The sequence below is a fragment of the Aythya fuligula genome, chromosome 15 (genome assembly GCF_009819795.1).
Source record: "Aythya fuligula isolate bAytFul2 chromosome 15, bAytFul2.pri, whole genome shotgun sequence".
Classification (NCBI taxonomy): domain Eukaryota; kingdom Metazoa; phylum Chordata; class Aves; order Anseriformes; family Anatidae; genus Aythya; species Aythya fuligula.
Genome location: NC_045573.1, coordinates 11,651,750 through 11,678,806, shown reverse-complemented (window position 1 = coordinate 11,678,806; position 27,057 = coordinate 11,651,750). Strand labels below are relative to the sequence as shown.

Sequence of the window (27,057 nt, the reverse complement as noted above, 5' to 3'; positions counted from 1 at the left end):
TGATTTTTGGTGCCGGGCCCCGTGGGGCTCCCCTTCCCTCTCCCCTCCCTCCTTTAAGCACTTAATCCGGTTTGCGGGGTTCGTCAGGTGAGAAGAGCTTTTCTGTTTCGTGGTTGTGTCGCTTCTGTTTTTCGTTGTGGGCAGGGGGGGGCCCCACTTTTGTCCCGCCTCTGCCCCCCGCCTCTGCCCCCCCTCACCCCCCCGTTTGGCTGTAGGGTTTTAGGCCAGTCGTGTGTAGAGCCTTGTTGGTATTTGGTAGGTTCCTCCCCAGCCACAGCTGTTTCTCTCTCGGTTTCTTTCATATTTTTTTTTTGTATTTTTTTTTTTTTTACGATTTTCAGGTCTTTGTGTTCATTGAGAAGCTATTATATTTTGTTAAGAAAGTGAAAAAAAAAAAAAGAGGCTTGTGCCTTTGTAAAGAAACAAAATAAAGTTTGTACTTTGTTTTTTAGAAGCTCTGTCCCAGCCTTATGTCTGTGGGGGCTCGGGGACGGGGTGGATCCGGCCCTGGGGACGCTGCCCCCTGGAAGCAGCCGGGATGTGGCAGGAGGATGCCGGTCCCGGGGGGGCTCCTGGGCTGGTTTTGATGCCGTGTCTCAGCTGGGGGGAGGCTGGGGAGGGGATTTCTGTGCCCACCGGGGGCCTGATGTGCCCCAGGATGAGGGTGTCAGGATGGGGGTGCCCCATGGGGCACTGTGGTGTGGGGAGGGGGGGCACCACCTCTTCTCAGGGCTTTTTGGGGGCACCCCCACGGGCCAGGCTGTCTCCCCCTCTGTACCCGTTGTGCCTGCCAGGGGCTGGATCCCGCATCCCCTCTGCGCCCCCCTCTCCCAGCACAGCCCATGGCCTCCTGCACCGCCGTCCCCATCCCCACCACCCCCTGCTCTTGCTGGGCTTTGGGATGGGGGAGAACTTTCTCAAATATCCCCAGGACGCTGAGGGCTTGTCCCTATCCCTGAGGACCTCTGTTGGCACGGGACGGTGACCCCGTGGGCAGTGCCACCTCCCTGCCACCAGCCCTCCCCGTTCTGCCACCCCCGTCCCCCGGCTGCGGGCCCCTGGGATCGGCGGCGGCAGCATCTGTGCAGGGCTGTGCTGACGGCCGCCAGCCCGGCCCCGCGGCCCCCGCGCCGTATAAATAGAGGCAGCGAGCGGCAGAGAGCTCCTGGCAGCCACCATGAAGCGCCTCAACCTGCTGTGCTGCTGCGTGGCCTCGCTCCTGCTCCTCGGCACGGCAGGTACGGCTCCCGCACCGTGCCCGCGGGGCTGGGGGTGTCCGCGGGGATTGGGGTGCTTATAAGGGCTGGGGGTGTCCAGGGGGCTGGGGGTGCTTCTAGGGCTGTAGGTGCCTCTAGGGCTGTGGTTGCATATAGGGGTGTGGGGCTCTGTGGGGCTGTGGGTGCCCACTGGGGCTGTGGGGTGCCTATAGGGCTGTAGGTGTCTATAGGGTTGTAGGTGTGTATCGGGCTGTGGGTGCCTATAGGGCTGTGGGTGTCCATGGGGCCATGGGTGCCCAGTGGGGCTGTGGGTGCCCAGTGGGGCTGTGGGTGCACATGTAGGGCTGGGTGCCTGTGGGGCTGTGGGTGCCTGTGGGGCTGCAGGTGTCTTTGGGGCTGCAGCTGCCTGCAGGGCTGTGGGTGTTCATGGTTCTACAGGTGCCCATCGGGGCTGCAAGTGCCCACGGGGTGGTGGGTGCCCACACGCACCTTTGGGTGCCCGTGGGGCTGTGGGTGCCCGTGGGGGCTGTGAGTGCCCGTGGGGCTGTGAGCACCCCCGGGGCAGTGGGTGCTCCATGAGCCCAGCCTGCCCCCAGGGCGCGTGCCCCATGCAGGACATGCTGCAGGGCTGCAGCCAGCTGAGCTCACCCATGCCAGGGCTGCAGTCACCCCAAAACTATGCGGGGCCACAAGGGCGGGGGGAGGCTGTGGAGGTCCCCACTCCATAGCTGGGGTGGGTGCAGGGGCTGTGCTGAGGGCAGCACCCATGGGCTGCGAGGGTGAAGCCCCAGCGTGGGGTCCGATGGGCTCTGGGGCACCCAGCACAGCCCCCTCTCCCCCCCCAAATATCTACCGAGCAAGACAGCATTGGGGTGACCCCCGGACCCCCCTCCCCGGGCTGCGACATCCCTGCTGAGCACCCCGGTTTCGTGGCGGTGTTTGGCCGGCCGTCCCACGGGGGAGCCGGCGACATCGCCGTTACCCTTGCTTGCCCTTGAGTTAATTTGGGCCGGTTCGCTGCCTGGCCGGGCTCGGGCGGCCGCGCTGCCGGGGGGGCGGCTAAGTATGGAAACAGCCCTGTAACGGGACACTGCGCTCCTGCGGCCGCCCTGGCCCCCGCGCCACCGCGGCCCCGCGCGCGGGCACCCGCAGCTGCTGCCTTCTCGCAGCCCGGCACCCCCTGGCCCAGCGGAGTTTTTTATCCTTTTAAGGGCATCTTTTACCCTTCTGGGGAATAAAAGGGGTTCGGGGTGTGGGATGTGTCCCGTCGGTGGTTGGGGGACCTCTGTGGAGTCGTGTGCCGGGGATGGGGACAGGAGTGCCAGGGGGATCCTCTCCGGGCACGGCTGGTGGCTGGTGCCACCCAGGGCCGGGCTGGTGGCCCTGTGGGGGACCTGTCACAGCAGGAGGTGGCCACCAGCCCGGCTGGGCTCGCCCCGGTGCTTGGGGCTTTTCCTTTGGTGCAGAGCCGGGCTCTGGGACACGCTCCCCTCTGGCCCGCAGGAGGAAGCCCCTGTCACCCTGTGCCTGGCTTTTCCCATGGGTTCTGCTGCCATCTTGAAGGCCTCAGCTTCCCGAGGGCCGTGCAAGGCCCCGTGGTGAGGAGATCGCAGGGGGACCCCACAGGAAGGGCTGTCACAGGCACCTGGTGGCTCGGGGTGGGCTTGGGGTGGCTCCTGCAGCCTGGTGACCAACCCCGGCCTCATCCTTGGCACGTGGGGGTGAAGCCCCCCAGGTTTTATGGTGTTTTTTAGCTTCTGTGTGCCCGGCCCTGCTGTGGTGACGCCGGGGGCTGAACGCGCTCGTTCAGCCCCTGCCAGAACGGCCCTCGGCCCACGTGGCCGGGGCTGGCAGAGCTCCCCGGCGTGGACGGGTGCTTGCCCACCTCCAGCTGGGCAAGGAGCTGAGGGAAGCCCTGGCACGGCGCAGAGGGCGTTACGGGGCTGGCACCCGGCTCTCCCCGTGGCAGCGGCCTCAGCCACCGCCACCACGCCCCAGGACTCCTCACCCTGCCTCCTCCCGGGTTCCAAGCACCCAGGACGTGTCAGCTTGGGGTGGAACCCACCTCAAAATGTCATCTGGAAACGGGGTGGACATTTCCACCTGGAAAGTGTCATCTCGTGTTGCCTGGGTACACCACCTTGAGGAGCGACCCATCTTCTGGGAACGTGTCCCAGGACATAGGCTCCACCAGTGGGACATGTCACCTCATGGGGAGTGCCATCACCACGTCCTCGTGTCAGTTTGGGATGATCCCCATCACAAGGGGGTTCTATCACCTGCAACACGTCACCTTGTGGTGGGCTCCGTCACCAGGAATCTTGGGGTGGACGGCATCTCTAGGCTAAGTCACCTTGACGTGGGCTCTGTCCCCTCAATATATTACTTTGGGGTGGGCTCCAGCTGCCAGGATGGACGAAACACCTTGATGTGAGCTCCACCACTTGGCAAGCGTCACCTTGGGTGGGTGGGACACAGCACCCATGGGAGAGCCCCAGCTCTGCCAGTCCCAGGCTGCCCACCCCAGCTGCCTCCGTGGGCATCATCGCTGTTGGGTGCAGAGGCACAGGGCTTGGGGTGCCACAGCCACCCACAGATCTTGGCGATTCGTGCCACCTACATCCCTGTCACATCCCCCTCAGCTGGTGGATATCCCAGCCCTGGGGGTGACAAGGATTCCTCCCAAATTGTTGGCCAAGGAAAGCAAGGCAGATGTCGGGCACGCTGGTGTGATGTGATGCCCTGTCCCACCAGCCCTGATGTTTCTGGGAGCGCTCTTGGCACGCTGTGCAGGTGACATCCAGCCACACAGGACGTGTGGATGGGAAACCTCGCTTGTGTGCAGCCCCCTGGGCACAGGGTCCCCATGGGGAAGGGGTTGGAAGCTGAGCTGCAGCCAGGGAAATGTCCCCACCACGTCCCCACCACGTCCCCACTCACCGACCTGCCTGCTGCTGGGGGTGCCGAAATCCCAGCCCGTGAGGTAGATCCTAGAGTGACCAAATCACTCCTAAAATCACCTCATTCTTCAGGCGCTGCAGGAATAGCAGCGGTGCTGCTGGCTTGGCAGTGTTCCTCTGGGCTATTTTAAGCCCGTGGGGACATTTCCCTTGTAAGTGATAGCCCGAGGAAGCCATCGAGCTCGTGGGCTGGCGGGGGCTGGCGGAGGGGCCAGGGAGTCTCCAGCCGGGCACCCCGAGCCATGCCGGGGTGCTGGCACCAGAAGAAAAGCCCCAGTGCCAGCAGGGGTGGTGGGACCCCAGCTGAGTTGGGGTCTGTGTCCTTTGTCCTGCTGCTGGGGCTCCTGGAGGGGGCTGGGTCCCTGCCTGGACGATCCCAAGGATTTAAGGATCCTGTGGGACAAAGCGTCAGCAGCAGCACCAAAATTCAGGCTGGGGAGCACCAAGGGGGTTGTCCCATGCAGGCGGCCAGGAGTCCCTGGCAAAAACGAGAAGAGGAACTGAAGGGTCATGACCCAGGCCACTGGGAGCCCTGGGGCCAATCGATGACACTTCCCCTCAGCAGTAGCCCGAGGACAAGGCCAGCGTGCCCTCTCAGGAGTGGCTCCCCAAAGCAAGGGGCTCCCCTGGGCTTTTCCCACCCTGGCATCTCCTCCTCCAGCCCCAGGTCCTTCAGCATCTCTCGGCACACAGCCTCCTGGCCGGTGAGTTGCTCACGGTGTCACTCCGCTGCCCCTGTCTCTGACAGGAACACCAGCGTGGGCACCTTGTGGGAAGACAGTTGAAAAACACCCCGCAGAAACGATTCCCAATTTTCATCTCTATATTTAGCGAGCCCTGAGCCTGGTCTAATCCATTTGGTGCATCCTGGTGAGGTTCCCTTACCCTGCCTCCTTAATTAAAATATCATGCAGCTCTACCCCACTATTCACAGAAATGAAGTCTTTTCTTTTTTTTTTTTTTTTAGTCTGACTAATCTGTTTCCTGTGTCAGCAATGCGATCTGCATCGATCAGACATCTCCCCCTGTAGGTGGGCAGCTGGGATTTCTGAGATCACGCTGGGATTTCTCCTGCAAAAAGGCTGGAAAATGCACTGGGGTGGCTGGAACTGCCCAGGGTGGGAAACTGAGGCACGGGGTGGGGGCAGGCAGGAGCTGCTAGATCTGGCTGGCAAGGCAAATCCTCCTCGAGGTGCTTGCCCTGGCAGCAGCGTGGGGCATCCTCCCTTTCAGACCTTCTCTGCATTCCCCACCTCGTTTCCCCTGGGCTGTTTGTGCTGTAGCTGGAGGCAAGCAGGGCCAGCGCTCCGTCCCCGAGCAGAGGCAGGGACATCGCCGTGATACGGGGGGACTGCAGCAGGGTGGATGGCACGGCCGGTGCCATGGGAATCCCGGGAGGTGCCAGGCAGTGTCTTGGAGCCCAGCCACCTCCCGGCACCTCTGGAGGACTTTGTCAGAAGCAGGCACATGGTTTGGGATTCGTGCAGCCTTGCCAGTCCTCAGAAAGGGGGAAGAAAGGGGCTGGGGGCTTCCTCGGGTCTGGTACAAAATTCTCCAGCAGGGAACGCATGCTTCCTTCTTTCAGAGCAGCAAGATGTCCCCCTAAGTCAAAGAGCCCATTTGACCAGAACCTTTCTTTGACCAGGCCTAAATAAAAGGAACGATGGCAAGAAATAGTGCTTTGGCAGCCAAGGCCCAGCCTTGATTTCCCTTCAGTCCTGCCCATGTCCCTCTGGGCAGTGCCACCGTCACTGCTGCCACTCCAGCTCCCACCGGGACGGGCACGGCCGCTGGAGCAGATGGGGACATGTGTCTGGGGTGTGGGGTCCCCCAGAGCCCCTCGGGGAAGGCAAGGAGAGGGCAGGACTGGTGGTGGCCGTCCCCTCTGTGACCTTCCCTGCGGTGCTGGTGTATGGACTGCTGGTGGGACCACAGGAGAGCAGGGAAAGGCAAAGTCGGGGTTCGCGTGGGGCTCTGCGCCCCTCAGGGCATCTCGTGGTGCCTCCCGGGGAGCCGCTGAGCTCTGAATCAGCCACGCCGTCAGAAATAACTCCCCGCGTGCTGCAGGGGCTGGGATTCGGGCAGGGGAAGAGGGAGTGTGAAAAGCCATCCCTGCGGCGCTGCACATCGCCGGCCCCACGCTCGGGGCTCCTATTTCTGCTGGAGGGGGAGAGTGTCCTTCCCGGGGCCACCTGTGCCCATCTGTCCCTCCCGGCTGTCCCCAGCCCCGGCGCCATCCTCAGAGGCAATCCCTCCCGGCGGGCTCCGTTCACCCGTGGTGCTGCCGTTTCATGCGGCCCCGTGCGAGGATGGCAGGAGGCAGCACGGCAGGGAAGGGTCATGGGTGTTGTAGCCATAAGATGGCGGAGCCATCCCTCTTCCTGGCATCAGTACTGGTGTCCTGTGGCACACTGAGCTCACTGTGGGATTCCCGTCATGGCTGTGCCCCACACTGCTGTCCCCAGCCATGTGGGCAGGGCTGGTGCAAGCCTGGGGACCTGGGGTCCCACCACCAAGGGGGGGCAAGGTCTCCTCTTCGATGTTGCTCAGTAAAATGTAGGGTGTGAAGCTGGGGAGCCCTGGAGTCATCTTACAATGGGTCTGCACAGTGTGGTTGTCCTGCTCTCTCCCGCAGTGTGTGGGGACAGTTCCTGGCCGAGGACATCACCCTTGGCTGGCAGGCTGGCACCGGGGCCCACGGGCTGGGGACAAGTGAGTGTGTGCCTGCAAGGGGGCTGGTGCCATCCGTGCCCCTGCTGAGCTGCTCCTCTTGACCCCACCGTACAGTTGCTGGACGTATTTTTAGCCCACAGAGGCCGGGCGGAGGGTGTTAAGCCCATAACCTTCGGCCCATTTTGCTGCGTGGCGCTCATCAGCCGGCCATCTGCAGATCAGCACAATTCGTCTTGTGATGGATTTGGAGACCATGTAGGGGAAACAGGAGGGAGAAGGAGGTGGAGAGGGGAGAGGGACTTTATATAATGCCGTGAAGGTCACAGGAAATAAAGCCCGTGGCCGGCACACCAGCAGGAATATCCCAGTTGGAGCGCGTGGGGAACATTTCCCTTCTCCCACAGGGGATGGCTCACAGCTGAGGGGTCCCAGTGGGTCACTGTCCAGGGGACACGTCCATCCCCTACATTCAGTCAGAGGGGTCACACCAGCCCTAGAGATCTCCACTGGGGTCTCCTTTGGTCCCCTCCTCACCTGCCCTGACCCTCTCCAGATGCCCACTCAGGGATCAGCTTCCCTCCAAGCCCTCCAGGTCACCAGCTATTCTGGGGCCACACTGGGAATCTCCCTGTCCCCATCCGCTGCAGGGAGCCTCAGGGTGTGGGTGGGCAGAGCACGTCTCACACTGGCTGGCCTCTTCAGACTCTCTTGGGTAGGAGCTGCATGGGGCTTGCTGTGCTCCAGGCTGGATGTGGAGCCTCCTGTACCTGTGAGCCGCCTGCTAGGACAGGATTTGGGAGGTCAGCGTGGGCAGAGAAGGGTGACCGTGCATCTGTGACAGGCGTGGGGATGCTGGCAGCTCTGAGCCATGGTGCCAGGCTGCACATGAGGACTACGAACCCTGGCAGGCTGAGGTGGACTGGTGCCTCCCAGCTGCCTTCCGCTGGCACCATTAGTCCCCCAGTGCGAGCCCTCAGCTGTCGTGTGACTGCGGGCTATCAGCGTGGCTGGCCCCGGCATGGCACGGACAGACACACGGCCGCCTGCCCGGCGCTCTGCTCCAGGGCTGCAAAGTGTCTGCAGTGGGCAAAGAGGCCTGGGGTTACCCCACACTGTCCTGGGCTCTGCTCCTGCCATGCTCACACCAGGGATGGGTGGTACCCAAAATTACAAGGGTGTTTTAAGTCACACTTGCTGAAGCAGCAAGCCAGGTCCCCGTGTCCCCAGCACAGCGCTGCAGGGCCATGGGGCACGAGGCCGGAGGAGGATGCCGGCTCCATGCCGCGTGCCGTGCCCGCGCCGCTCGCCGTGCCCGCTGCCTTCCCGCGGCCTGGGCGGAGGTGGCGTTACTCCCGGTTGGCATCTGCTTGCCAGCTGGAGTACAAAGGCATTATTTTCCTCTGAAACGCTTCCCTGGTATGCAGGCATTAGAGTTTTCAGGGGATTATTTAGGCTAGCAGCAACTGTTTGTAACGGAGACAGTATAGCTGGTGATATTTTATTTTTGGCATCAGTTGACTAATGTTAAATTGCAGTCGGAGGCCTATGGAAAATACAGATGACTTCTCCCGGACTGCAGAACAAATTCATTGTGTTCCAGCCAGTTGCACGGAGTGGCAAATGTTTTCCTAATGAAGGGACGCTCACAATAAATAGCTCCGCGCCCCGCCACGGGGTCAGGCCCTGTGGTGCCGCCCGGCCCAGCCCTTCCTGCGTGCTGCCGGCTGCGGAAAGGCACGGCCCCGCTGAGGGGAGCCGCCGGCGAGGGGCTGGGGAAGGACCCTTTCACCTGCCAAGTGCCCGAGGCCTCTCGCACCCAGCGCCCCACTTTTGTATCCCCACCACCACTGGGTTCTCTCTTAGGGCTGCTTCACCGCCTCGCCCTGGCCCCACAGCGCTTCTGCAGCGCCCCACAGCCTGCACGGCCCCGGGGCCACGTCCCAGCCCCGCGCAGCAGCAGCGCTTCTGCCCGCAAGCACCTCTTTGCGTCCAGCTTCTTGCTACGGCCAGGGAAGCGAGCTGGAATCAGAGATGCGTTAGGAGAATTTAAAGTCTTGGTGGCAGCCTCCAACCCCCTCTCTTGCCCCCGCTGTCCCCCGGTGGCTGCGCGCCCCACAGCCACGGGCGGGCGCGGGTAAGACTGACCGAGCTGTTCTCATCGTTTAGAGCCGCATGCCCCAGCCCCAGATGTTGGCCGTGCCGCACAACGCCCCTCGTCAGCCATGGAGCCCCGGCTGGAGGAGATGGCCGCCGCCGGCAGCCCCGAGAAGGAGGAAGATGGCGGCATCGCCAATGCCTCCGTGCCCAGTGCTGCAGAGAATGGAGGCAGCACGGGGGAGGAAGAGTTGAAGGGAGGCCCGAGCGGGGCCACAGGGCTCAGCCAGGAGGGGCCCCACAGTGAACAGGGCCCCGGGGAGGATGAGGCCATGTTGGGTGTCCCTGAGGCAGCGGGAGAGGCTGCCCACCAGCATGGTCCACAAGATGGCTCCCACGACCAGGAGGGTGAGGAGGCTGATGGTGGCACCAAGGAAGCGGCCACTGAGGAGCAGGGGAATCCTGAGGGAGAGAAAACGGAGGAGCCAAGAGTGGTGTCTGCTCCTGAGAGAGAGGAAGGGGAAGAGCAGAGCTCAGAGGAAGATGACGAGCAGGGGGAATCTGAGGAAGAGGGTGGGGAGTCTGAAGAAGATGGAAGCAAAGGAGAGTCGGAGGAGGAGGGAAAGTCTGAGGAGGAGGGAGAGTCTGAGGAGGACGCTGCTGGCCCAGCAGGGCCAGAGGATGGAGCTGAAGGAAGTGACAAGGAAGACACCGGCATTTTAGGGGAAAGTGGCCACAGCAAAGCAGCAGCTGCCAGCAAGGGAGAAGCCAAGGATGGCCCTACCAGCTGCCATCACCCACCGTGTGGGGACGTGGAGCCTGGCTCTGGCAGCAGCAGCCCAGCAACAGAAGAAAACCCACCTACAGCGGTGGAAGAACCGGCAGCAGCTGAAGACCCACCAGCAGCTGTTGAAACCCCACCAGCAGTAGTGGAAGACCCACCAACAGCAGAAAACCCTCCAGCAGTGGAAGACCCTCCAGTAGCAGAAGACCCTCCAACAGCAGAAGACCCTCCAGCAGCAGTGGAAAACCCACCAGCAACAGAAGACCCTCCAACAGCAGAAGACCCTCCAGCAGCAGTGGAAAACCCACCAGCAACAGAAGACCCTCCAGCAGCAGAAGACCCTCCAGCAGCAGCCCCCCCTGCAGACAACCCATCGCTGGCAGAAACGGAGAGCCCACCCAGCCCCAGCGCCCACCCTGCTGCTGCTGAGCGCCAGCACAGCCAGATAGGTTGGAGTCTTTTGCTGTTGGTGTGCCGTAGTGTAGTGAGCAGAGGGCGGCGAGAGTGACCTACTATCAACCCCGGCGGAGCTGCGCTTGGCTCATTAAACTGCGCCTAATGCATGGCCCTCTCCTAACGCTTGTGCTTCCCGTGCCTGCCCCTAACTGCTGCACGGCCGGGCCAGCGGTGGCGCAGGTGGGAGCCCGCAGATGCCAGCAATGCAGGTGCTTGTTGCAGCGATACCGAGGCTGGCCAGCATTTCCCTCGCTGCACTTTAAGCCCATGACTTCTCCCATCTGTGGACACATGAACTTTTGCCCTTCCCCTCGGCCCCTTTCAGCAGCCACAGACCTGCTAAAGGACATTTGCCAGCCCTCAGAGTCCACCAGACCAAACTCCCGGCTCTCTTGGCATGCAGGCAGGATGCTGCCCAGGCCGGCAGGTCTCGTGTCCATCAGCCACTGGCCCGCAGCCCTTGCCATGTAAGGAACGTGTAAAGAGCCAATTCAGCCCGCTGAATTGCTGAAGCCACGGACAGGGTGTGTTTGGTCACCGAAATGTGAGCTAGCTCAGGAAAAGTGACCCCCCCTTTCCATGTTTTACTAGAAACGCTTACGGACTTTGGCCCATGGGCTAGGCAGCAACCTTTGAACACAGCTGATTCTTTTTTGCTTCCTTCCGTAACATCCCAGCTCAAAAAGCTCACGTTTGTGCCGAGAGGAAAACCCAGTTTGGAATCTGTGGCTTTACTTGGCAAGTCAAAAGGTCTTCCTCAGCCCCACGCTCAGGGAGAGGCTCAGCACAGTCCCTCGGGGCAGCCCCAGGCCCGTCAGTGCCCCTGTTTGCCTGGGCACCTGTACCCCAGCCCAGCCAGTGGGGCACGTGTCCTTGAGGCCCTGCTCCAAAGCCCCAAGCCATGGGGCCCGCTGCTAGCACGTCTGGAGCTGGGACACTTCTGTCCCCCTCTGCGGGGAGGCTGGGGAAGGTGCCCAGGGCCACCTCCTGCCGCTCAGCACCGAACCAAGGAGGCTCCGGAGAGGCAGCCACCAGCCTGGCAGGAGGCAGAGGTGGAGAGACAGGAGGGAATCCCGGCCTTGCAAACCCTCATGTCTGCAGCTCAACGTGTGATTTTTGGGTGGTGGACAGGGAGAGAGGCAGAGCAGAGAGCACCCAAAGCTGAAGGGAGCTGCAGCTGCCGGGGGGAGTGGCAGGGTGGGCAGGAGCCCCGTGGGCAGCAGCTGCTGCGTGCCCCAGCCCTGCGCTCCCCAGCGCCTGAGAGCCCCTTCCAGGCACATCCTTCGCATTCCCCGCGAGCACCGGCCCTCGCCTTCCCCTCGGGAGACACCAGGGGCCTCCCCCACCGGCCCCTCCTCGGAGCCAAGCAGTTGCCCGCGACGCTTCCCCCGGCAGCCATGGCCCCAGCAGCCCCGGCCAAGCTTCCAGGAGCATTTGCAAAACAGAAAGCGAGCGGCGTGCCAAAGCTGGCGGGTGCCGGGTGCGCAGCGGGGCTGCGGGCTCGGGGTGTGCGCGCTCCCCAAAGCCCTCTCCCCAGCAGCAGCTTGTGTGAGCTCCCGTGCGGGTCCCCCGCCGCCAGCTCCAGCAGTAACGGGTCTCCTTGTCTTTCCCTCCAGAAGAGGTTGAGGATGCCAGCGAGCCCACCAAGCGCGACCGGTCCCACTTGGAGAGCACCCTCAAGCTGAATGAAGACAAACCTGCTGACGACTTCTCAGGTGAGGGAGCCCCGCTCAGATGAGGCAGCCACACTGCTGCCTGCTGCTCGGAGAAGCCTGGGGCAACTTATAATAAGGGGTTTTGATTTTTTTTCCAATTACGGATTGGGTATTATTCTTATAAGGCTTGCTTCTGCTGGTCCCATTGGCAGTCAGGACTAGAAAGGAAGCAATAAAAGTGGCTGGGAAATGCCAGCAGCAGGGGGGCAGCACTGGCTGCAGCAGGGGTCCCTGGGCTCTGTGGAGGACTTTGGGGATCTCGGGTGTTGAGTGCTAAACGAGAGAGGCATTAATGAGAGAGGTTCCTTGCATCAGCTGCTGGCAAGCACAAGACCGGCAGGAGATGGGGACAGTGCCCAGTAGGAAATATTAGCAGGGCAGGGGCACCAAGATGCGTGACTTGGATCAGTTTGGCCAAGGTTTCAAGCACGAGCTGCGTCTCTTGATCAGCTGTCACCCTCCAGGTCTGCAGGGAATGCCCAGCAGCTTACCTAGGAGGGATGCAGCCAGGGTGGCTGGGGTTTGGCTGTCTCCCATCTGCATTCTTCTGATCCCACAGGAGTACTGCAGCGGCTGAGGAAGATCTACCACTCCTCCATCAAGCCCCTGGAGCAGTCCTACAGATACAATGAGCTGAGGCAGCACGAGATCACAGGTAACGCTGCGGGCACCAGGGTCTCCAGCACCGTCAGGTCATTGGGATGCATTCAGACAGCAGTGCAGAGAGCAGATCATGGAAAGGCTCGGATAGTTCGTCTTCCTCTACAGCTTCCCAAGAAGGCCATGAACATGCTGGGCTTGGAGGACGTGCCCTAGTGAACCCAGCACCCAGCGGCAGGCATTCCTGCATCTGCCTTAGCCCATCTGCTGTCAGGACCATCTGTGTAGGCTGAGCATTGAACCCTGCCTGCTTTGGGTCCTCCACCTGCTCAACATCAATGCTCTGTACCCGTGCCAAGCAGAGATCATGGCCCAGCAAGACAGGCTTGGCAAGGAAGCTTAGGACCTCTCAAGGCTGGGGTTGAGCTTCCTGGGGGTGGCTGGAGCTGGCATCCTTCCTGCTCCATATGGGACACGGCCATGTGGGCAGGGTATTCCTCAAGCTCGGCAGCCTTCACTCATCCCGGGAGTTAGAGTTTCCACCCCTTGGCAACTGCAGACACGTTGGATCAGGTGAGCAGGTTCCCGTGGCCATGGGCATTGGCTTGGGCTGAGCCCCAGCAGTGTACAAGTCCCTCCAGAAGAGGAAAAGTGCAGCTCTGGCCCCAAGATGCTCACACACCTGGAGGCTCCTGTGACCCTTATGACATGAACCACCCCATTTTCCAAGCACAGATGGCTCCAGACCTGGGTTAAGCCCTGTCCCAAGCTGGGACCAGGTCCCCCAGTTCTTTGGCTGCATGCTCACGTCAGCCTCCTGCCAGGGTCCCTCCTAGCCCCGGGGTTTTGCTTCCTCCCCCAGACATCCTCAGGGCTTTGGCCTCACACCCTGGAGCCATGCCTGCCCCACCGGAGCCAGAAGGACCCTGCACACCGCCCTGACCTTCCTCTGCAGATATTCATGGGTCCCCTGCTCGTATGGGCAAACCCACAGGACACATCCACCTAGAGCAGAACTCCTGCTTTCCAGGGGCCCCCACTGCAGCCCAAATTCCACTCCTAGGTCAGTGCCAGACTTCTGACATTTGGCAGGCAGCCTTCCTCACCCCCAGCCCGGCCAGCTCCTCTCCAGCTTGGAGCCAGTGGGGAGCACAGGGGGGGACCCACGGGACAGCAGGACAGGGTAGGGACAGGGCTGTGGAGCCCTCATCACCAGCCCAGGACCCATCCCCACACCTCACAGCACACCCTGGGCATCATCCACCACCCACTGGGGTCTTGGGACGGGCGGTTGGAGGTCTCACACGACCAGAGGCACATGCAGCCTGCTCCGTGCCGCTGCCTTCACGCTGCCTTGGCCTGCCTCAATGTGCCTGGGGGCCACGAGCTGCTTGCTGTGCCGGGGGGTGGTTGGGGGGGGTCACAGCAACAAGCATCCGCTCTCAGCTCACCCTGGGGCACTGCGTTTTGGAGACCACTTGGGGTCGCAGGGGCAAATGGTGGACTCTCAGCTTCTTTCCTTATAGGATGCACAGCCCGTGGCCTAGCTCAGGACATCTGTGTCTGCTCCTCAGCCATCCCATGCCCAAGCAGCACCTCCCTGCTCCCTGCTGGGGAGTCTCAGCTGCCTGGCACAGGGCACAGCCAGGCACAGCCCCACTGGGCTGCGAGAAGCCCGGGCCATCCTCCCACGGAGCTGTCTCGCCTTCCACCAAACTCCTCAAGTACCTCTGGAAACCCCAACCCCACCATACACAGTCACATCCTAAATGCCTAAAGCACAGCACTTTGCCTTTTATACCCACTGACACGGTTTCCCCCAGCCCTTCATTAGTGGTGCAATTAGAGCAGCCTGCAGATTAATTAGAGGGTTGGCCGAGGGAGCCCCTTTGGCTTTGTAGGGTGGGTGTGGGCACGGTGGGGCTGAGGGAGCCTTCTCAGCTGCTTCCACCGTGCGGTGGGGTGAGCCCCTGTCCTGCCTGTGCCCACAAGGGGTTCCTGGCACCGTGGTGCCCCTGTGAGCAGGAGATGCCCCAAACCTCCCCCCGTGGTGAGCCCCCACGGCCCGGGAGGCTGGAGGGCGCGGAGCTGGCTGGGGGGGAGCGGGACAGCTGGGCGAGCGGCGGGGCAGCAGTGTCATGGAATATGCATGACCTTTGAAGGTGTAAGCCAATATAGAGGGGTGCCACGGCAGGCACCCTCGCCCCTCCATTACGCGGCAGCCCTCCCTCCATTTTGTCCACCTTCCCCGGGCTCCCTTTTGGCCTCCGCTTTGGAGCCGCGTCAGCCCCAGCGTGGGTTTGAGCCGAGCGGGGCCTCCCCACCACGCACAGCGGTGCCCTGGGGAGCTACGACCAGCGCCGTGAGCCTGGCTGAGGCTCAGAATTGCAGCCCCGAGTTCACCCAGCTCCCTGCTCACAGCATGGCCAAGCCCCACAGGGGACGTCTCCATCCCATGCTTGGCATGGGCTGGGTCCCCCGTGTGCTTGGTCACCGCAGACCACCCATCGGGGATGTCCCTCGCTCGGGGAGCCTCGCAGCCTGGCGATGGGAAGCTTGCTGCCAGGCCGTGGTGCATGCTGCTGATGCTAATTACTGTGTATGTGCCAATTAGCCTGCCTGCTTAGGGGATGGCCTGACGATCGCCTTCACCAGGCAGTCTAGGGAGGCACGCAGATAACCGTGGGGCGGTCAGGGCACGTGTCTGGGTTGCTTGCTGTCCTAAGCGTGCCTCGTGTGGCTCCGTTTGCTTGGTGATGCTGCCAGGGAAGGCAGGGGCAGGAGGATTGGGGCGCAGGGCATCCCCGGCGAGGCAGCTCTGCCTGGGTTTGGATTCTCATCCTGGTAGCTGCGGGTCTCGTTGCTGACAGACTGTAACTCCTTCTTTCCTGCTGGAAACGTGGCCGTCCTCTGGCTTTGTCCTGCCTCCGAGAAGGCCAGGGCCGCTGTTCAGCTCCCTCTTCGGCCCGGGCCAGACCCAGGCAGCCGCATCCCTTCTTCGACTCACGGTACCTTTTCTCTCTCCCCGTGTCCCCTGCTAACAGCTTACCCCGGACGCACCCTGGGCTCCTCCGCCACAGGTTGGTATTGCTGCCTGCCCCCTGCATGCTGCCGGCGCTGCCTGAGCTCCTCACTGGCCTCTGGCTTTCCTCTTCACCCGCCCCAGCAGAGCCACGGCTCGGCTGCTCCCGCGCCCCACGGCACCCAGCAGCACAGCGCTGCCCCGGCACTGCCCGCCCGCAGCCGTCCTCGCCTCTGCCAGGCTTCCAAACCTTTTTCCCTCGTGGGTTCAGTCTCAGGAGGGTGCGAGGTCCTCTAGTGATGGCTCAAGGGCTTTTCGTGGTGGGCCCACAGGTCCGTCTCCCACCCACGGGAGCGGAGCAGAGCCCACACTGCGGGGGTGATCTCTTTTCACCCTTCTACGTGCAGAAACTTCCCCAAATGCCTCCCCTTGATCCCCCCCGGCTGCAGTTTAAGCCGATGACCCAGCAGCAGCTGTCCTACTAACACAGCCTGGCCCCTGCGCGGCGGCCTCAGCCCTCTTGGGAGCTGGAGCTGGCTCCTGTCCCGTGTCATGCCCTGGGGGAGCTGCCAGGGCCCCCGGGAGCACCAGCCCAGAGAAGCAGGGGCTGGGAGAGAGGCCAAGAAGCACTGGTGATCACACAGCCCTTCCCCTGGGTCCCTGCTGTGGCACAAGGCACACAAAGGACGGGGAATCCCATCTTTTTGTGTCCTACCCCACGGCCCCTGCTCTAGGATCCTGCCAAAATGGGCTCCTCCATACCCGGCCCCGAAGCGGCAGAGCCCCAGTGGTGCCCGAGGGCCTCTGGCTCCCTGTCATGCCAGCGTGCAGGCAGTGGAGAGCGTGGCAGATATATTTAGCGTGTCAGATAGCTGTGTTATCTGCGTCTCTGGCTGCACAGGCACACGGGTGTGCGTGCTTGCTGCTTGCGTGGGTGTGCGCACACGGGGCGAGCGCACGGAGCACCACACAGGGCGAGCAGCCACGCGCAGCTTTTCCCCCGGCCGCGGGCACACGCGTCCTGCACACAGACAGGAGGCTTCGCAGGGGGCTGGCCTGGTGTTTGAACCCTCCTGGTTTGAGGGCAGAGTGGGATGTTTGGGCCAGTCCGAGCCGGGAGAGGAGGGAGGCTCTGTCCACGTCCTCTGCCTTGCTGCGTGTCCTCGGGATGGATCTGCACCGCGGGGTCGCCCTCACCCCACGGGGCTGAGCCAGCACCCGGCACTTCTGCAGGGTTTGAGGAAGGTTAAGACCCAACCCAGGGCTCATCCCAGCCCCAGAGCAGCAGGGCTCCCACCTGAGGGCAGCCTGGCCCTGGGAGCAACATGGAAAAACCACCCACAAAGCCACTACTGGAGGAAAAAATCCCTCCATGAGCGAGAGAAGCAGTTCTGTGTCTTCCCCTGCAGGCAGCAACCCTTCTAGGAGCAACAATGCTCCGGGGCATGGATTAAGGCAGAGTGGGACAGGACGAGATGAGCACAGCCTCTGCGGGGGAGATGTGGCCTGCCGGCCCTGACTGCCAGGTGCTTTGCAGCGTCTCAGCGTGCTCTGTGCTCCAGGAACCCCTAGAGAAGCAGCTGCTGTGATTCAAGCAGAGCCACAAATGAAATGCAAAGAGCTGCAGGGTCTGAGGGTCCCCCCGCTCACATGCAGGGCGAGATCATGCACCGACTGGCATGAGGCCGCCCTGCAGACACCAGCAGGACAAGCTGGGATGCACTGGGACGAGCTGGGATGAGCACCAAGCGTGGTGTGAGCCAGGCTGGGCTGGGAGCGAGCAGCCACAGGGTGGCTGGAGAGAGCCGTGGTGGCGGAGCCGCCGTCATCCCGTGCTGGCAGGGACGGAGCCTCTTTTCCCCTGGCAGCAGCACCAAGGTGACGCAAACCCGTGCTGGAGGGACGCAGCGGGGGGCACCCAGCAGGGCAGGAGGCCTGGCCAGGCACCCAGCGGGGTGAGAGGCACGCTCTGCTTCCCCAGCCCCACACCGTGGGCAGCGGCGAGGAGGGCTCAGGTCCTCCAGGGCCCAGGAGCTTTCCAAAGCAAGGGAGGGGATGGTTTTGGAGAGCTGCTGGTGACCTGCAGAGGGGCTGCCCGTCTCGGCATGGCCACGTGTGGCCCCGATGTGCAGGGAGGGTGCTGAGCCACGCACCTCGCACCCCGAGGAGCCCCCCCGGCATGTGCAGCGGAGCCGGGGCTCGCTGGCTCCTGCCCTCACCCAGCCACACCTGGCCGGGAACCTGTTATGAAAGAGCACGCGGGGACCCGCCTTCAAACCTCTGGCACAACATCACAGGGGATAATAACAATAATCATCCGAAACCCAATTAAAGCCGGCGAGCGAACAGAGCGGCAGCGATACAGTGGTACGGAGGGATGATTAGTAATGAAAGCCCGAGGTTTCGACACTTGTTTTTGTCCCGCATGGGAACAGAAAGTCAGATCCCAAATATTTTGGGGAGACGGGAGTGGGAAGGCTGCGTCTTCCCTGGCGGAGGAGACGGAGGGGGTTTGGTCCGACTGCCCCTGGGTGACGGCCACCCCGCTGCCAGACCCTGCCTGCCTGGTGCTGCCTCACACCTCGGGGGCAGGAGCAGGGCTCGGGGCTGACCCCGCTGTGGGTGCCCTGTCCTGTCAGTGGGGGAAGGCTGTGGGACAGGGGATGGGGATGAACTCCACAAAAATGGGAGCTCACTCATCCAGTTTTTACTTCCATTTCTGGTCTTATTTGGCCTCGAGCCGACTAGCATGCTCCCACCTGCCCAGGGCACTGTCTGGGGACCAGTATAGCCCAGGGGCTCCCCTGGTGCAGCCAGCCCCATGCCCAGTGCCATTTGGGCAGTGCAGGTGTGGGTTGATGGTGCTGGTCGGCCCCAGCACCTCCTGGGGCTGCTCCTGGGCAGGGGACAGGTCGTTACGGGCCCCACGCCAGCCCTTGTGTGCGCTCCGTGAGCCTCTCAGCAAAGTGTGGGGCTTCCAGAGCATGAGCTGGGGACTGTGGTTAATTCTCCTCCTGCCTTTCCCCGAGCCCAAAGCAGGGCTGTTGGCTGAGCTTGCCTTCCCTGTGCCGGTCTGGAGCCCTGCAGCCTTCGAACACCCCAGCTCCTTTTGCACGAGGCGTTTACCCTCCTGCAGCATGGCCACGTCCCCTGCATGCCCAGTGCTTTGTGGCGCCTGCCCTCCAACAGCCCCCTGCAAACAGCCCCGAGCTCACCCTGGCTGAACTCGAACCGAGCCGAGACCTGACCTAAAAGACCTTCAACTTGTCCTGTAGTCTAAGAAGGGCCAAAGCTCAGAGCAGGGCAGACAGGGTTCGATCTCGCCGCGGTGCCAGCACGGGGCCCTGCCGGGCGATGCCGTGGCTCAGCGGTGCCGGGAGAGCAGCCCCGAGGGCGGCCGTCTCCCCGAGGCTCTGCGGCCGTGCCGCTCAGCTGGGATGTTCATTACGGCAGGGAGTTAAATGCGCAGCGGCCACGGCTATTGTTTCTTCACTTCCTCTTGTTATTTCCCCTCTCCGCAGATGGGGAGATCACTTCCAAGCCGATGGTGCTATTCCTGGGACCGTGGAGCGTCGGTAAATCCTCCATGATAAACTACCTCCTAGGGCTGGACGACACTCCCTACCAGCTCTACACAGGTACCTCGCTCACCGCGGCCCCGCGGGCTTCTTCCCCTGCCACATCCCCATCCCTCAGCGCAGTGCTCACCACCCCCAGCCCCCTGGGTGCAGCACAGCAGGGAGCCTGCATGGCTGCGAGAGCAGCAGCCACATAGCGAGGGCATCTTGATGTCTTCTCCCCATCCTGCCCCAATTTATTCATCCTCCCAGGAGAAAAGCCTTTCCCAATCCTCCTCTCTGCTCCCACTGATGTTGTCTTGGAGCCTGGGAGGTGCTCCCCGTCTAGGCCTGGTCCAGCCCCTGCAATGGCCGGTGCCCGGCACAGATTTCACAGCTCTGTTTTACCTCTTGTGCTGGACAGGGGCAGAACCCACCACCTCCGAATTCACCGTCATCATGCACGGCCCCAAGCTGAAGACCATCGAGGGCATCGTGATGGCTGCAGACAGCGCACGCTCCTTCTCGCCCCTGGAGAAGTTTGGGCAGAACTTCTTGGAGAAGCTGATAGGGATAGAGGTGCCCCACAAGCTCCTGGAGCGAGTCACCTTCGTGGACACGCCAGGCATCATTGAAAACCGCAAGCAGCAAGAACGAGGTAGGGCTTTACTGCGTTCATCCGAGGGACTCCAGAAAAGATGCTGTTACGATGAAGGATAGCAATGACGACTGAAACTTTACGGGGAAGAGCCCTAGGCTACAGGACGGGGCTGTTCTCACTTTGAGGGGGTTAGGGAAGTTTGCTCGTGGCCTGGGGAACGTACCTGGCCATCATGGCTCAGCATTTGCTGTCCTGTTTGTCACTTGGAGCCAGGTTTTGCCAATGGCTGGCGCTGCAGCAGCACCCAGAGGGGCACCTGGCACTGGATGCCAGGACAGGCCCCGCAGGGCTTGCTGACCCTCTCGGTGCCCACTGGGGAAAGCGGTGCCGTGGCCGATGCCTGCTGACAGGGGCAGCAGGAAGCTGTGGCTGGCAGCAGGGAGAGCGGAGGTTTGGAGGTGAGGCTGAGGGTGACGTGCAGTCACAGGCCCAGGCTCACAGGGATGAGTTTTCATGCCCAGAAATTAACTCTGAAGTGCTTTAGCACACGAGAAACGGGTTCTGTGCCACTTGGGAAGTCAGCCGTCTCTCACAGCCTGTCCAACCCAGACAGGGGGTGAGTTGCAGCAAGCTCGAGGTTTCTCTGTCCCTTGACCTGAAGGGACTCCCGCTGTGCTGGCCATCGCTGCTGGATTTCTCTTTCCTCTCCTCAAGGTTACCCGTTCAACGACGTGTGCCAGTGGTTCATCGACAGAGCCGATCTCATCTTTGTCGTCTTTGACCCTACGAAGCTGGACGTGGGCTTGGAGCTGGAGATGCTGTTCCGCCAGCTGAAGGGCCGAGAGTCCCAGATCCGAATCATCCTGAACAAAGCCGACAGCCTGGCTACCCAGGAGCTTATGAGAGTCTACGGTGCCTTGTTCTGGAGCCTGGCTCCTCTGATCAACGTCACAGAGCCACCCAGGGTGTACGTTAGCTCCTTCTGGCCCCACGAGTATCATCCGGACACCCACAAGGACCTGTTCCTCAAAGAAGAGATATCACTCCTGGAAGATCTCAACCAGGTGATTGAGAACAGGATGGAAAATAAGATCGCCTTCATTCGCCAACACGCCATCCGGGTGCGCATCCACGCCCTGTTGGTCGATCGCTATCTCCAGACCTACAAGGACAAAATGACCTTCTTTAGTGATGGAGAACTGGTGTTCAGAGACATTGTGGAAGATCCTGACAAGTTCTTTATCTTTAAGTCCATTCTGGCAAAGACCAATGTCAGCAAATTTGACCTCCCCAACCGCGAGGCTTACAAGGACTTCTTTGGCATCAACCCCATCACCAGTTTCAAGCTGCTGTCTCAGCAGTGTTCCTACATGGGCGGGTGCTTCCTCGAGAAGATCGAGAAGGCCATCACCCGCGAGCTTCCCGATCTGCTGGGGAGCATCGGCCTGGGGAAGAAGCCCAATGTCCTCTCCTGCGACATCACCGGCTGTGGCGAAAACCCAAAGAATCGCTACAAGAAGCCGTAAGGTTTCTGTAACACAGCCGTCCACGTGTTCCTACCGGTGAATGAGCTTATGTCTTATCTGTCCAAGAAGCCGTGGTCTGTTAACCCTTTGAGTGCCACACTGGCAAAGGCTACTGTATGATGAGGACTTTGAGTCATTGACACCAATGGCAGGGGAAGATGGGTGGGCATAAGAAAGAGAATAAAAACTGTGAATTCCTGACATTTTATCTTTGTTCTTTTGAGTAGAAGGCAATGTTTAAGCTGTAAGTATGAGCAATGTGTGGTGAGCTAGAACTGTAGCTGCTTCTTCACTGGTGCCGAGATGGGCGAACTGGAATTTCAGCCTCTGCATACACGAAGCCAGCAGGGAGCGAGGACGAGGGCACGGCGAGAGCACAGGGGCGAGCAGTGACACAGTAACCTGGGGCATCACCGGGAGCCCCGGGGCACGGCGCTGCGCAGGGAAGCAGAGGCCAGGTTCCAGCTGTTGTTTTCAGGCACAGAAATCCTGCAAATCTCTGCAAATATTGATCCTGTTTTTCCTCCCAAGGCTTTTAGGTCACCTGGTAGAGTCCTCCTTTCATGTAACAGCCGAGCTTAACTTTGTTCTGCAGCCTTCACCTGGGCGTGAGCCCTAAGAAGGGATTCAGTCCCCCCGCCGGGTGTTTGCAGGGGCATTTGTTGCTCCAGATGGATCACCGTGATGGGATCTGCAAGTCCGTGACAGAGCAAGAAGTTGTCTGGAGAGGAGCTGCAGGACCTGGCTGAGTTGTGCTGGAGGAACAGGGGCAGCACCCCGCATCACAGAGTCCTGCAAGGAGCTGTCAGCAAGTTCTCTCTCCAGGCCAGCGCAGAGACAGGGCACTTCGTGCCTGCTCCTGCCATTAACCTCAAAAATCCATGCTGGCAAGTCAAGCCCGAGAGTCAGCAGGGCTCAGAGGGTTAATAGTTTGGCAGTTTGACCTCATTTAAGTCCTCATTGCATGCTTTCTCCAAGCAGCCCCGGGTTTTTGTGCTCTGTGGAGGCAGACAGGAATGGGAGATGACGAGCCACATCCTTTTTTCCCCTCTGCTGACCTGTTCTCCCCAGGACAATCCAGGCAGGTTTCTGTGGCTTATTGTCCAAACCTCACCCATTTTAGCCAGAATTTTGTTGGCTTATCTCTGTGCATCGACGCTCAGTCCTGGGAGTCACAGGAGAATGACTTTTGCTTCAAAGGCAAATCCCAAGCAGGCGACCTTCCCCGGGGAAGCCGACCTTGGAACCTGGCAGCGAGCGCTGGAGGATGACGGGTGGCCCCCGCCGCCGGGCTGCGCTGCCCAGCACAAGTGACAAAGATCTCCCGGATGGAGCCTGGTGCCTTCGAGCCCAGCCACAGCCTGCTGAGTGGCTTTTCTCCTTCCTCCTGCCAAAGGACCACAGCCACCGCTGCTCTCCAGGAAGCCTCTGGAGCAGAAGGACTTACCTTTGGCAGGAACAAGAAGAGGTGGAGGTGCCGGGTGAGGCAAGAAGAAGGCAAAGGGAATGAGCGAGGGAAAGAGAAAGCTGGAAACAGAAGGCTCTGTTGTGATGGGAAGGGTGTGAAGGGCAGTGCCCCTTGTCACCACGTGCCCCACGGGACGTGGGCCAAGGCAGAAGGTCCCTGGGGCCCCATGTCCCCGGGCGCTGAGGCTGGGTACTGCAGAGAAGGGGTCCCCTGAACCCAGGTGGGTTTGTGGTGATGCCGCCCAGGGACTTCCCAAGCTCCTTGCCTCTGCTTGGGGTGAGGACTGTGCAGCTGAACTAGAGCCGACGAGACACAAATCCACCTCCAAGCACGGGAAGGGGCACGTCTTGTGCAGAGGGGACTGGAAGTAACGAGTGAAGGCAAGGAGAGATGTCAGAGAAAGCAGAAGCCAGGATAGCCTGGAGAGAAGTGATGCACTCATGAGTCAGTGCTGTGAGGTCTCAGACCTGCTGCCTCCCTTCGCTCCTGTTCCTTTTTCCCTCTTTCACGTTATCTCATTGCTCATCGCCGTCCCTCTCTATCTCACCCACTCTTTCTCGCCTCTCACTGTCCTCCGCTGGGTGAGTTTGCATGGTTTTCTTAAGAGCTAATGGCACTGAAATGCCAAAAGAAATGTGCTAATAGAGTTGCTGTTCCTGCCGTTGCGCTGTGTGTCATTGTCACAGTAAGTCCATCAAACCTTCTATTTGCAAGTGCCGTGTTGTGCCATCTCTTTCTTTGCTGCCTTGTCCCTCCAGGGCCTGTGGGCTCTGCCCGGGGTGCCCCATGGAAAGCCCCCGGAGCTCAGGAGGAGCCTGACCTCTCCCTGATGGCCTCAGACCTGAAGGCAGCATCACTGTGCTCTCAGGCTGCTCCCATCCTTCTCCCAGCCCTTTTCCTTTCCTTTTCTTTTGCTCCAGCTTTTCTTCAGCACTCATTGCCTTCTCTCCCATTTACGACCCCTCGCTCTCTCCTCCACCGCCTGCAGCCCCGTGCAAAGCACTGGCACGAGTGTCCCAGACGGGGCTCCTCTGACATGTCCAGCTCCTTTTCCTGGGCACACTGTGGGGGGGTGTCCGAAGCTGGGGCCGGGCCAGGGCCACCTCCTGCTGCCCCCATCCCCGCGTCGCGGGCTGCGAGCATCTCGCCTGAGCGCGTGCTGGACAGACACTCGCAGGAGGACACGCAGCGGGGACACAGGCCCGTGTAGGTGCCCGTGATCGAGTGCATTTGGATGAAACTGTCAGCTTGAACATCGGCCTGTCTAATAAATCCTGGCATTTTCCAAACACACTCCCTGCTGGTGCCTGTTTTTTTGTCTCTGGCCAGAGGCCAGCGGGGTGAGGGTGGGGGGCAGTGGCCAGGTCCCCACCCCTGAGGCTACAAGGAGCGCATCCCATCCCATGTGGGCTCTCCCCAGCACTGGGGTCCCCCCGCTGCCCCCAAGCAACACGACGCCCAGGGGCACGCACAAGCAGCTGACACCCTGCATGGCTGTGGCTTCTCCTCCTTGAGCATCACTTTGGCACCCGCTCTACCCTGGGGTCCTGGTGCCCCCCCAGCTATCTGGCTAGCTTGCTGGTCAGAAGGGGTTGTCCCAAGAAAGCTGGAATAGTCAGAGGAACATCTCACTCAGCCACGGCTCCTTTGGAAAGCCTGGAAAATCCACGGCGTCTCAACGTGCGTGAAGGTCTGACTAGCGAAAAGCACAATTTCTTTCCAGAGCTACTTTAGAGACGTGAATCATGAGAAATTAACACTCCTGGCAGAATAAAAACCGATTCCACTGAGATGCGGTGCTGGCAGCAGCCCTGGCGTATCTCTTGGATGGAAAAGGCAAACATTTATCCCAGGACCTCACCGGGCAGGAGCTGCCCATGCTGCTGGCAGCCCCCGGCACAGAGCCCAGCTCCTGCCTGCACCCGGGGCCGGCTCGGCAGCATTCCCAAAGTGTGGCCGTGGCACTGCCGATGTCCAGGCACAAGCTGAGGGTGTTACTGTCCCTCCTGCCTCCTTTGCCCCAGGACTTACCCCAAGGTCTCCATCGCCTGCCCCAGCGGTGCGTGGAGGTGATGGGATGTACCCGCCGCGGGATGTTCCCACTTCCCCCTGTGCAGGGCTCAGAGACCTGAATGAGCCCAATAGTAAATGAAAAAGGGCTGTGTTCTGCCTGCCAAAACACACCACTTGTAACCTCACCGCCCTCGGTAGCATCTCTGCATTTCAGGGATGAAAATATCCCAGTGGCTCTTTCGCAATGAAGTTGATTCCATTTCTGTTTGTTTGTTGTGCTTTATTTGTTGCTGTTTGGTTTTGGTTTGTTCTGTAGACATTATATTACACTTTGCAGGGGTGAGGAGCGATGCCTGTAACTTGATCAATCTTTCTCGCTGCAAGCACAAGGCCAGTGCTTCTCACTGTAATTAATTAATTAAGCCCCGCACCTCCCCAGCTGTACCTTCCCCACGGAGGAGCACCTGCCTTTCGTTAGTGGCAGCCGCACGCGGGGAACTCGGCTGCCTGCTGCATCTTTCATGGAAGAGAACCAAAAACCAGGCTGTGCCTACGTGGGATAAGCTGGAAATCAGTGGGTTATGCCTGGGGCATGTACATGCTGAACCACAAAAGTGCACAAAGCCTTCACAGCCCAGTGGCACAGCCAAGACCTGAGGGAGGCTCAGGGCAAGAGGCGGAGGCTCAGAGGAGGCCGGGCAGCGCGGAGCCCTGGGGAGGTCGCCTCAGCCTCGCTGCGTGCCCAGCAAGTGCAACGCAGGAGAAGCGGGGGCTGCTGGTGCGGGGGGCTCAGCCACCGAGCTCCCCTGGGTCCTGGGAGTGCGAAGGAGGAGGGAGGGGGGACGGAGGGTCAGGGAATGGGGTCCTGAAGATAGAGAGATGGGATGTCTCTGCAACAGGAAAAATACTGCAAGACCACAGCCATCGGGAGATCTGCTGCAGCAGTGAGCAGCCTGTGACCTTCAGCGGTCCTGGTGGCAGCGGGGACCGGATCGATGCCTGCAGCAGCCTCAGCAGGGGATGAGCAGGGTGAGCTGGGGGCATCAGCGGGCACCCTGCACCCCCAGCACCGGCTGTCAGAAGGGATGGCAGTGGGGACAGCACCGCTGGGACCTGCGGACACCGGTGTGTAAGTGTCCGGGTCCTGTTTCCATCAAACCTACACAGGTTTTTTTCCATCAAAACTACACAGGCGCAGCAGCGCTGTGACACTCATGCTCCTCGTCCCCACGCGTGCTTCTAAAGCTGTCGGCACGGGGAAGCCCTTGCTTCCTGGCTGCTTTCTTGCGCCGTCTGCCGAGGGATGGGAAAGGCCGAGCAGGAACCGAGCGCTCCCAGGGATCGCAAGTGCTGCCCAGCACTTCCCAGCACCCGTGATTAATTGTTGCTCTTAAATCCAGCGCTTTTATGCAGGATGGAGAATGGCCAGCCAGAAGCCCAGCTCCTGCCCCACCTGTCAGTAAAAAACATTGCGGTTGTATAGTTGTGGAAGGAAATAAGTGTAAATGCATCCTCTGTAAGTGGCTTCAGCTTTCTACGCACATCTGCATCCTACCATTTCCGCTTCGGTGGCCGGTCTGCTTCTGTTTTCCCTCTTCCCATGACCCGTACACTGCTTTTCTCCTTAATCCTGTCTGCGGCTCCTGACGTGGGGCTCAGGGCAGCGCTGCAGCTATGGATAGCAGGGAGGAAAGGAGCCGCAGCTGCCTCTGGCCAACTGCAACTGATGGAAATTTTGGGTAAGCTGCAGCTGCAGCCCAAGCCCCATCCAAACTCAGGGCTACTCCAGGTGCTTTCTCCTTCCCTGATGCACGACGCCCTCTTCCCTCCTTTGGTCTGCCCCATTTTAACACTAGGGAGGGGAAGCTGGCAAGCCAAAAAAACAAGTAAGTGAGTGCAGGGCTGCACAGGGAAGCAGCACGGAGTTGGGACACTCAGCAGGTGCCAGGATGGCTGAGCCCACAAAACTGGGGCTGGTGCAGCCCTGGTGCCCGTGGCGGAGCTGTGATCCCAGCAGGAAAGCAGGGTGGGCTTTTTGCAGCCTGCATTGGTGGCAAGTGCAGCCAGACAGCATTTTCCCTCCTAGAGGTTATCCAGCTTTGCTTTGGGTGCGCTCCCTCCACCACCTTGGGTGGTAGGAGGGCAGAAGCATGATTAAACCCTAGGGCAAGGAAGGGGAGATGGGCTGGAGAGGCAGAAACATAGTCAGATGTGACAAATCCAAGCAACTCAGGGTTGGCATGGTCGGATGCCCCAGCCCTTCCTACAGAAGACACCAGGATGATTTTGGTGTGCTCGACACCGGGGAGCACAGCCCTGTGCTGGTCCCACCACCACGAGCTGGGAGATGATGGATGCTTGGCGCCTCACC

The 27,057-nt window shown here is 60.9% G+C and overlaps 1 protein-coding gene across 1 annotated transcript; it reads left to right on the top strand.

The window, feature by feature from the left end:
* Positions 1–1,177: 1,177 nt before the first annotated feature.
* Positions 1,178–21,582, top strand: SRL (sarcalumenin). The gene is made up of 6 exons (XM_032197770.1): positions 1,178–1,238; positions 11,801–11,899; positions 12,459–12,554; positions 19,043–19,159; positions 19,503–19,736; positions 20,394–21,582. The coding sequence occupies exons 1-6, from the start codon at positions 1,178–1,180 to the stop codon at positions 21,203–21,205; spliced, it is 1,419 nt and encodes a 472-aa protein (XP_032053661.1). The 3' UTR covers positions 21,206–21,582.
* The last annotated feature ends 5,475 nt before the right edge of the window (positions 21,583–27,057 follow it).